At 42.8% G+C, this 11,247-nt stretch overlaps 1 protein-coding gene across 1 annotated transcript in view; it reads left to right on the top strand.

The window, feature by feature from the left end:
* The first annotated feature begins 6,585 nt into the window (after nt 1-6,585).
* The window catches only part of waplb (WAPL cohesin release factor b), a 41,897-nt gene continuing 37,235 nt past the window's right edge, over nt 6,586-11,247 (top strand). The window contains exons 1-2 of the mRNA XM_061230636.1: nt 6,586-6,908; nt 10,558-11,054. Coding sequence (XP_061086620.1) covers nt 10,580-11,054 — 475 coding nt within the window. The 5' untranslated portion in view covers nt 6,586-6,908; nt 10,558-10,579. The remainder of the gene's footprint in view (nt 6,909-10,557; nt 11,055-11,247) is intronic.

Here is an 11,247-nt window from a genome sequence, read left to right as displayed (position 1 = left end):
ACCTTGCTGCATTTGGAACGCAGCAATTTCTTTGCAAATTATTGAACATAAAATAAAGCTTTTTTTCTGAGAAAGCAACCACTGCATCATTACATTTTCCTACTACTGCTCTGTGCTTGTATGCAGAACAACGTAATGAATCCACCTCTGACACACATTATTAAAGCCAGCATACCCTGGCTGACCTTAATGAACACTGGTGAAATGCACCAAATTTCTGCTAATCGAATGCGAAAGGAGACAGAGAGGGACAGGTCAGGCATGGGCACGTGTCCTTACGCCCGAGCTAAAAGCTCGCGTGGCTAACGCATGCTGAGTCATCCTCTTGATTAAGGCAGGGCTCGGAGATTGAGCTGGGCCATAATTAAAAATGGCCCAGCATTGCTAATGCATCACTCCTGTCAAGCAGGCGTGCCAGCACAACGCACCCATGTGTGTAAGGACAAACAGCTCTGCCTCTTGTATTATAATGCCTTACATAATGGCCCTTGCAAATGATAAATAGCTGTGGACCAGCCACACTCTTCTGAGCATAGAAGGGGGGGGGGGGCGGGGGGGGGGGCGGTAATAGCAAAGCAGGTAAGTGACTCACCCTAAGATGGACTGCCATTTCACGCTACTCATAAATTCATGCTGCTGGAACAAATTGTACGTGTAGAGGTTCTAGTGGCTCCAAAGACAGCAGTAGCCAAAACATTTTAGCCGCTTCACCGACAAGATTATTTCTATAACTTTAACTCTTACTGTCCTGGGCAAATCTTTGGATGTATGGAGAATCTTTGTCTGTGAAACTAGCCCATAATGACTGAATCACAAAAAACAATGTTTTAAGTTACATGTTTGCATTTGCTGAAAGCCTCAAAAGACAGGAAATTGATCAGCCCTAAAGCTAACATCAGCCTGCTCTGCATCAAAGTGTGTCAACACAACTCTGACAACTGCTACAGCCCTACTGCACTCAGTATAATGATCTAATCCATATATGTAAATACCGGCAGTTGTCAAGTTCAAGTCAGCTGTCACCACAAAAACTCAATATACTGTCCCTATTACTTGCTTTTTGAAGAGTGAAATGAACATTTCAACTTTCCCATTATATCAAATTAGTTTGGGTCTCAATGCAGATGCAAACTGTGAGGAGACGGCCAGCAGAAGCAGAGCTGCATATGGTCTGACAGGCTGGCTACCACCTGTCTGGCCCTCTGTTTCCTGGCCCACACGTAGAGTTCAGTCCAGGTCCCGGACTCGGTCACGTACAGTAGAGCTGGTGTGCCTCCAAGCAACTTGTGAGCCTCTTCAAAACAAATCTGAAGCAGAGATTAGCTTTAGTGTTGTCGTAACACTTTCTCTGATATTCCCTTAGCAGCCGCATAGCCTTTTCCCAACAATGTTTTCTACTTAGAGTTTCAACCTTTTAGCGAGGCTAGACCTCCAATTAGACAGAGCATGAAATCAGACACTCCCCCAGGCAAGACATTGCACTCTCCCTCTGCTCTGTGTCAAATGTACTTAGCTTCCATTAATAAGAAATTAGCTTGAAATTGAAAAGATTTAACTTGCAATTTTGTCCATGTTTCAGCTTTGCAATTTTAACTAAAGATTGTAACTACAATCCAAAACGCCTGTTTTTTAATAAAGCTGTTGCACATTAGGTGTTTTGATTGTTCACAATAAATTCCTTAATGATTTTTGGTGACCCCAAGAGACTTCAGGACAGTGGTAAACAAACCTGAATTTATAGCTATAAAAGCCCTTCTATCGAACCTTGTGAGGTGGGCAGCTTCAGTAAAGGTGAAGAAAGATGAGGTTATCTCCAGAGGCACAACAGAGAGACGGGGCAGACTGTTGAAGATAGCAGGTTGAAGGCCTCTTTTGGAGAGACTGACATGAAGGAACCAGGGAGATACATGTCAATACACACACACCCAAACGCCCACAGAAAATAATGTTTCACACGTATACACGCAAAAAAACTCATGCATGTTCTGTAGGTTGCAGGTATTCCACTGAAATACACCTATTTTATGCCATTTATCAACTGCACACGCACACAGACACACACACACAATCCCAAACACGCACACACATGCGCACTCACATATGTGCACACAGACATACATACACACACATGCACACAAACACATATACACACAAATACACACACACACACTCACACACACACACACACACACACAGTCACACAGAAAATAGTGTTTCACACTTATACACACAACAAACTCATGCATGTATTGTAGGTTCCATGTATCCCAGTGAAATAAACCTCTTTTATCCCATAAGGTGGCGCTCTTCCCCTCCAGCCAGATTAATCCCAGCATGCTTAGCTACCCACCCGCCCTGAGGGACCCACCCCATTATGGTGAGGATTACGCTCTTTAAAAATCAAATTAAAGAGCATCATCTCTCCATTTGGGCTAGCAGCCTACTCCATACTGTTAGCGTCAGGCTGGCAGCCGTACCACAGTGTAAAAACGAGGCGCGAATGTCTGATCAACTCCCCCCCTCCTTTGTTTTCAGGAAAGTGGCTGTCAGGGTTGCCCATGCGCCCCTGGCACTGTACCAGCGTCTATGGCGGGTGGAATGGCGGGTGGCATGGCGGGTGGCACGGCGGGCGCGTCCACGGTTACGGAGGGGGTTCCCCTCGGGCAGAGAAAGCGGAGAGTCAGCTGGAACGCAAACGGGAGGGGAGGACGCCACACCACAGGCCCAGGACTGATTGCTGTATGAGCACACCAGGGCAAAGCAAGCTGAGCACTCATGCAAAATGCAAAAGGCTTCACAGAAATGAACTCAGCCACCTCCCTTCTCCTCCTCTCGGTAACACACGACTCGCTCTTTCATTTTCAGCGTCTGGGAAAAAATCGCATTAATGGAAAAATATCACGGGGAGCCAAATTATTCCCCGCAATTTTCCGTTTCAGACGCTGCTCCGGTTAAAAACTTTTCCGCTAACGCTTTCGACATTCGTCAGGAGAGGAAAGCGGAGGGCGGTGTAAAATGATTTGATGGTGTCGAACACTAATGCAAAGCGAATCTGGCAGAGGTCTGCGGGCCGGTTGTCTCTGGAGCGGGTGTGTAAATGCCAGGCAGCTGGCATGGCCCTGGTGTCAGATCTCTCCAGGTGCTCGTCACCGGGCCCAAGCCAGCTTTCGCGACACCAGGCTGGCGAGGCTGGCACCGACGGGGTCTCGCACCCCTCCTGACGGGCGACGCTCTTGGCTCGGGAACACTGACTTTGGCATGGCGGGGCACAGCGTGCCGCTGCGAGATATCTGATGGCATACCGCCGCAGTGCCATCAGCTCTCGTTGAGTTACCCAGGCCCTCTGCCAACGGAGGGCCCAACTTTCTGTGAGTCGGGAGGAGGTGTACTCTTCTGAATCCCGTATCTCTCTCTTCCCCTGTCTCTCTCCCTCCCTCTCTCTCTCTCTGTCTCACACACACACACACACAATGACATGGGAGGAGATGTTCTCTTCTAAATCCCAATTCCCTCTCTCTCTCTCTCTTTCACTCTCTCTCTGTCACACAAACACACACACACACACACACACACACACGTACACATCAGAGACAAAGCAGGGAATGATCTGCTTATTTAAAATATCACAAAACAGCAGGATACACCAGTGTATTTCTGTCAGAAAAGTGTATAAAGGGATCAAAATAGATTGGTCCTTTATGAAAAATGAATTATCCTGTCTGAATTCTCTCCCGAATCCAGGACAAGTTGTACTGCAGTAGTGCCATCCATCTAAAAATGTGGCAGAATAGTCAAAGGTCTCACATAGAAAACAAGAATGTTTTCCTTGAATGCAATTGTAGATGATTGCAGCATGCACCTGACACATGGGAGATGATGGGTTCCAGTTTACTTTTCCAAGGGCTTCTAAAAAAAGCAAAACATGCAGTATACACACAGTGACCACTTTATTAGGTAGACATGCACACCAGCTTGTTAATGCAAATATTTAATCAGCCAATCATGTGGCAGCAACTAAATGCATAAAAGCCTGCAAACATGGTGGGGTTCAGCTGTTTTTCAGACCAAATGTCAGAATGGGGAAGACGTGATCTAAATGACTTTGACCGTGGAATGATTGTTGGTGCCAGACAGGGTGCATTGAGTATCTCTTGGGATTTTCACGCACAGCAATCTCTAGAGTTTACAGAGAATGGTGCGAAAAACAAAAAAACATCCAGTGTGCAGCAGTTCTGTGGGCAGAAATGCGTTGTTAATGAGAGAGGTCAGAGGAGAAGGGCCAGACTGGTCAAAGCTGACAGGGAGAGAGCTAACAGTGAAGCAAATAACCACACATTACAAGAGTGGTATGCAGAAGAGCATCTTTGAACACACAACATGTTAAATCTCTAAGTGATTAGGTTGCAGCAGCAGAAGTTGATAAAACAAGTCTAATAAATACCTAATAAAGTGCTCACTGAGTGTAGAATAACCAACAAAAATCACATGCACATAAAATATAAACCATTCATCCTCATATTTTTGTATGGGGAGTAAAATGAGGTTGTTTCCACTGTCACTGTTCAATCGTCTTGTGCTCTGTGATGTGTTTTATGCTGATTCCCACAGCTGTGGGTATGATCGTGACAGACGTACTGTAGGGGTTCACCCCCTAGGGACGGCAACTACAAATAATTGGTCTACTCACATGTGTGGAAGCAATTTACCAACGGTGAATTTAGACTGACTCCTGTTTGCACAGCTGATTAGGCATATAAGCTGGGGGACATTGTGTGCCTGAATGTTCACTACTCGCTTGGCTAAATGATACAGCTTGGATGCCACACTATCCTATATGAGAAAATTAGACAATATAATTGGCCTATTTATAATTAGATTGTAGTGTGACCTATAGGTTCCATCATAAATCAATAACCAAGATTAGAAATCGTCACCAGAAGATGGCACTAATAACCTCCACACAACTAAGATTTTAAAATAAATTATTTAACTAGCTAATAGTACTTGGCACTTATTAATACTGGCAACTGCTTCATGTTTGTAAGGCAGAGAGCTATTGCCTAATGTTTAACTAAATACATGAACAGAATATTGTTTCTAAATCTCACTAATGTTGATGAAGGACAATATCTAATGCAATTAACTTGCATCCTTAGGCATACATCCTTGAATGACTGATAGCCTAGTGGGAAGGACTGGCCAGAATTTTTTTTGACCAAAATGACTACAAAAAGCTCCGACTGAGAATCATATGAATATTCACAGCTTTCGATGGTCCATGATTTTGCAAAATTGACTTGGATTTAATAAAAGCCCAATGGATATTATATATCTAAATGTGGTAAATAAAAACAGAGATTTACAAAAAGCCCATCCAGAGAGCCATACTAAGAAAATTCAGGAGAAGGACACAACAGTCCATAGCTATTTGGAAAATTGATTTTGGATTTAATTAAAGAGATATATCGAATCTATTATTTCTCAGTATTAGCAAGGTGATGTTTTGATAAGTAGCTGCAACTATAAAATCCTATAGCAATACTATATGAATGGCAGCATTGTACGTGATTATGACATGATAAATCATAGCGTATCAATGGGACTGAACACACATCAAAATAAACAATCAAGCCTTCTTGTACGCTTTCATTTTTTCCTCACAAAAGAGCCCTGTTTCGGAAACAAATACATAAATTAAAATAATAATAGAAATAAATAAATAAAAAATGACCGTCTGGAAAATATTTTCTGTTGGAAAAAATATTATTCCCTGCGATGGACTGGCAACCTGTCCAGGGTGTATTCCTGCCTTTCGCCCAATGTATGCTGGGATAGGCTCCAGCCCCCCTGTGACCCTGTTTAGGATAAGCGGGTTAGGATAATGAATGAATGAATGAATGAAAAATATTATTTATTTATTTATTGATACTGGTCGTGCTGTAGAGGTACATGGTCGACCAATCATGTAATTACCACTAATAAGCATGTACAAGCTTTAGCTCAATTATTGACATTTGTCAGTGAATGCAGGGATAACACAGCTAGTAATGTCTATTGTTTTCCTAAGAGGGATTTGTTCATTTATGTATTTATTTATTTATTCATTTACAGAAAGACCAGCCATCATGCAGTAGAACTACAAACGCCGTTGAACTACAAACGCTACGCGAACGACCATTCCATAATCCCTTTCGCTTTGCGTATTTGAGTGTACGCAATGACGCAATTCATCGACTTGCTCCGATGTGTCTTAATTATGGACTGTAGAAAAGGTATCTTTATACGTTAACACATGATGGAGGTTCAGCACCCCCAAACCTTAATTATATTTCTTAGCCTAATGTAAACGTGCTGTGCCTGGTTCTGAGTCAGTACTTGTAGACGGTCTCGCTCTCTCCCCCCAACTTCATACTATGCCCGCCCCCTACGACCCGCCTACACACTGTTGTTCGTTTTCCTTCTCGAATGATTGCCTACTGAATATACCCAATCATGTCATAGGTTACTGTCGTTGCGCCCGGCGGTTTAAACGTCACATCTTAATATCTGTCACGCTGATTGGACCAGATTTTGCTTGCGGCGAGGTGACGGCGCTGTTGGCATCGAAGGAACGAGGGAGGGGGAACCCGAATGGAAGCCATCGGCGCAGCAAAACCAAGTCAATCGAGTTTGAAATCACCAAATAGATAGAAATAACCAAAAGTTAACTCTAAAAACTTACTTTATTCTTGATCTTGGTGCCACAAGGTTTGCTACACAACTCGAAGGAGTTCAATTTGTGTTTGCTGGAAGTAGTTGCCACCTTGTTTATATTTTTCGAGCAAGCTTAAAGGAGGCCCAGTCGGGTGCAAGTGGAGAGCGGCCGCCTCGGATTGTGAGTGGAGTGGTTTGGCCTGTTAGAGCGCCAAGTAAGTCATTTATTGTAACTATTCAGCATCCAGCAGTGGTGTAAAATATAATGTACGAATTGTACTGTAACTCAAGGAAACTAGCTGGGCCGATTGCTAATGCAAGCATCGAGATGGTGATGGTTGCTAGCTAGCAGATTAGCCTGCTAGCTAAATTTCGCTGCTAGCTCACTGCTAGCTAGATAGCTCACTGTTCGATAGCCAGCAAGCATTCAGTTGTGTTTGTCGGCGTCACTGCCTCGATTTATTCGGTTTTTGCGTTAGCTAGAAACATCTAACTTCTACTTTGTGCTTGCACATCGTCTAGACCAGCAACTGTCAGACCTTGAAATGTAGCCCGCTACCTAGTCTATATGTACATTACCTAGCGGAAGAATTGTTTAGCTACTGCCTAACCATCTAGTTTTGGTTAGCCAAGTTATATGAAAGGCAGTTTTAACTTTACCTTAGCGATCGGTGTTCTAGCTCGCATTCATAGTCCTGTCAGCTTTCGCTGCCAAGATGGGGAATTGGAACTAGCTTGTTAGCTAACTTATTAACTTTAGCTAACGTTATGTTACGTTAACTTGCAGTTTTAATGTTTGTGTTCACATAGCTGCAACCGAGGAGACAAACGACATTTTCTGAGTAACAGGCTAGCGAGCTATGCTTGGCTGTCATTTTAGAAATTGCATTAGCTAGCTATCTTATTTGTGTAACGTTAGTTGATGTTGGCTAACGTCAGATGTCCAGTTGTGTGTTTTCAATTTTCGCTATTGATAACGCTGTATACACAGAGCAGGGCATCAATCCAATAACTAGGTTTACATTTCGTAGTTAATTCGTCCACTAAGTTGGTACATTAGGCATTTGGCTATCTAGCTACCTAAATTAGCTAGGTCAGTTGGTTTTAATGTGTTGCAGTGCTTCTAATTTATTTTGCGCGATGTCGTACTAGCCAAAACAACATCAGCTAGCTAACATCATCAGCTAATCTGTGAACTCTAGCTAGCTACTAACACTAGCTAACGTTATGTCGATATTTGAGCCGTGATAAGGCTAGCTAGATGGTATCAGCAGTTAGCTGGCTATTGTAACTAACGTTAGATGGTTAGCTATTAGATAATTTGATACTGGATTTGTTAGTCCTATATGAAAATAACGTAGCTACAAGTAAGTAACGCTATGGAAGATTTAGTGGCCTGACTTGCAACGTAAAAATTTGACGTTATAGTGTGGACTCTAGCTGGCTAGTGTTGCTAACGTTAGCTAGCTAAAGATATGTGAACGCAGTGTTTTATCGATTTTTTTTTTTTGGACTGGTCGAGGCAGATGCATATTTACATGGATATTCGTATAATTGTGATGTGTGTAAATCTCACGAGTAACTATATGATATTGTTCAACAATGAGACTGAGTAAGGCGATATTTGTAACTTGCTACGTAGCAAGCTAATGTTTACAGTGAATGAAAGTTCACTGTCGATTTTACGCATGCGTTACGTAACGTCAGGCAGCCGGCCGTGCTAAAGTTAGCCATATTAATTGTGATTAAAGCGGTGTACATTAGCATTTTTTGTAGTTTGGAAAACCTGGAAGAAATAATTTGAGGAATCGCTAATTTGTATTTCTGACAATGACATATTTAACTTCATTGATCACTGGTTGCAATGAAAGTGCTGTTATGAAATGTTTGACACCATTTCGTTAGAAATAGCAGCTTTTCATTGTTAGTCTTGGGTAGTTCAGTGATTTGCAGTATGGACATTAACCCTAGCTGCATGGCATGCATTTAGTTAGCAGTTCTTAGACCTTTCACAATGTTAACTGCGTAGCAAACCATGTCAGTCTACTTTATATCAGTCAGTTAAACTAGTTATGCTGAGGCATTATTCATTGCATGGCTACCCTGTGCGCTTTTACCCAATGTACAAGACGCACTTGCATAATTTCTTGAAGGATTTTTTAATGGGTACATAACCTATGCAGTGGGCTATTTGCATAGTAACTCAGGGGTGTTACAATGCAAATGTATGTGAGTTTAACTTGGTAGTTCAGCTCTGCACATATAATTTGGTGTATGTGTAATATTTTTACTGCCTGGTGTGGAACAAATTAAAAATATCCTGAAAATGTATCCACTACTCATCATTTTGTGTGTTATTTTTGAAAATAAGCTTTAGTCCATAAAATAATTTCTGCATTTTCTGATTCAATAGCTCTCCTCCCAAATGTATTTATCTTATGTTTTGTGGTGGCACTTCTAATTTAACATTCATTAATGCAGCCTGACCTTACGGTCCACTGTGAACATGTTTCAGAGTGGATATTCTTAATTTTCTAAAGTTTTTTTTTTTTTTTTTTAAATGGGCTGAATATTTTTTTCTGTGTACATGCTGATTTGTTGTCACTTGGTGTGGATAATGTGCATTAGACTGCAAAGCCCCTGAATGCCCCTATGACAACCACTTTAGAGCTGGGTAGAAACAAAAATAGTTTTCGGACTTGGCCAATCAAAAACGTACTCTGAAATTTAAATAATTTTTAGAAAAATCCCAGAAAGTTAATTATCCTTTTAAGCTTCATTACCCATGTTATCATAGAATTGTATTTACTGAAAAGCAACATTCTTGTTATCAAGTGGGCGGCTTTCTCAATTCATCAGATTTTGTCTGAGGCCTGCCGGTTTTACTGAATTTCGGGGAGGAAACTGAGTGTTTCTTAACATTTCATGAACTGCAGAGGATCCCGCGTCCTCCCACCTAGTTCCTCATGTTTCATTCTGCAAGCAATCCACAGTATAAAGCATATCGATTCTTATGAATAAAAATTAATGAATGTGTTTATTTATATAGGAATTTGCTGTTGTCTCTCGGTATGAGTGATAACATTATATTACATTAATGGCATTTGGCAGACACTCTTATCCAGAGCGACATACAGTTGATTAGACTAAGCAGGACACAGTCCTCCCCTGGAGCAATGCCTTTCTCAAGGGCTGCAATCTTTGATAAGGTTGCAGTATATTATTATAAAAAGAGGGCCTAACATTCCATAGCCAACTTGAAATGAGGTAGCAAAATGTGTTGATGGATTTTATGTAAGTTTATGCAAGACGTTAAATCAGAATAAATGTCTACTCCCTCACAGGTGCAAGGTAGTCTGATTCTAGAAATATAAACTTGTCGAATGCGGATTTAAAAAAAATTGATAAGCTCTGTGAAGAGTGTGAGTCTGCCATTATATGGCTTCTCAGTTTTGAACCTTGGTGGGCGGTTGACAGTGTGAAATTTTCAAGAAAATGATACAAGTTTATATGTGTCTTTTTGATTTGATGAGTGTTTTAATACATTCTTCGATATGTGAGCCAAACCTTCCATGTGATCCACTGTTGTTGCCACTTAGTTGGTGTGGGTGTTGTTGATGAGTTTTTCTGTTTACTGTTAAGAAAAGCTGTTGATCCCAATAAATAGTTGAGCTTTTTTAAGTGAACATCCTTAATGTTGCTATGGAGACGTAATTATATTCAGTAGTCTTTGTATTAATGTATACTTGTTTTAGGAATGATTAAATACTTTTGTATTTTACTCTGCAGTAGACAGAAGATGGAAGAAACAGCATAAACAATGAATCATATTTTCACGTTTAATTTTGGTGTTTCCTTGCGCAGAGAATATGAAACAGACGTCACAATGACATCAAGATTTGGCAAAACCTACAGCAGGAAGGGAGGGGACGGGAGCTCCAAGTTCGACGAGGTCCTGTCCAACAAGAGGGCCACTCTCAGTACCAAATGGGGCGAGACCACCTACAAGGCCCAGCTGGGCTCCAAGCGGCCCAGCGTCAGGTCGGAGGTCCCCGAGCTCGCCAAGCGGCCCAGGCCCGCCGAGGACGAGGGCTCGGACGACCCCTTCGGCTTCGACAGCGACGAGGACTCAAAGCCGGTCACCTCCCGCAGCGTCCCTCAGCCCAAGGCCGCCCCCGCCAAGCCGGCCGCTTCCTCCGACCCGCCCTGGCTGGAGAGGCCCGGCCTGGCGTCGGAGCCCAACAGCTGGGTCAGCCAGCCGGCCAGCGTGGAGGCCGTGGCCCCCAGCAGGGTGGCCTCGGCCCCGGGCGGCGAGAAGATCGCGCAGAGGTTCACGGACGACTTCAACAGCACCGCTGCAGGTAAGATCAGGGCCACATTTACGGGACTCTACGCACCCGTTTCCCCTGTAACGCTCCTCGAAGGCTGAGACCTGCTGGTTTCACACCTCCCTTGACCTGTGTGTGGAGACAGTTGGGCCATTTGGTAGCACTAATTGTTCAGGTAATTACCCGGGAGGATAGAACTTGGGTTGGGTTTGGGTTTGAGGGCTAG

This window comes from Conger conger, chromosome 2, assembly GCF_963514075.1.
Source record: "Conger conger chromosome 2, fConCon1.1, whole genome shotgun sequence".
NCBI classification, from domain to species: domain Eukaryota; kingdom Metazoa; phylum Chordata; class Actinopteri; order Anguilliformes; family Congridae; genus Conger; species Conger conger.
The sequence above is the reverse complement of the archived record's forward strand: the minus strand, read 5'-3'. Positions and strand labels throughout refer to the sequence as shown.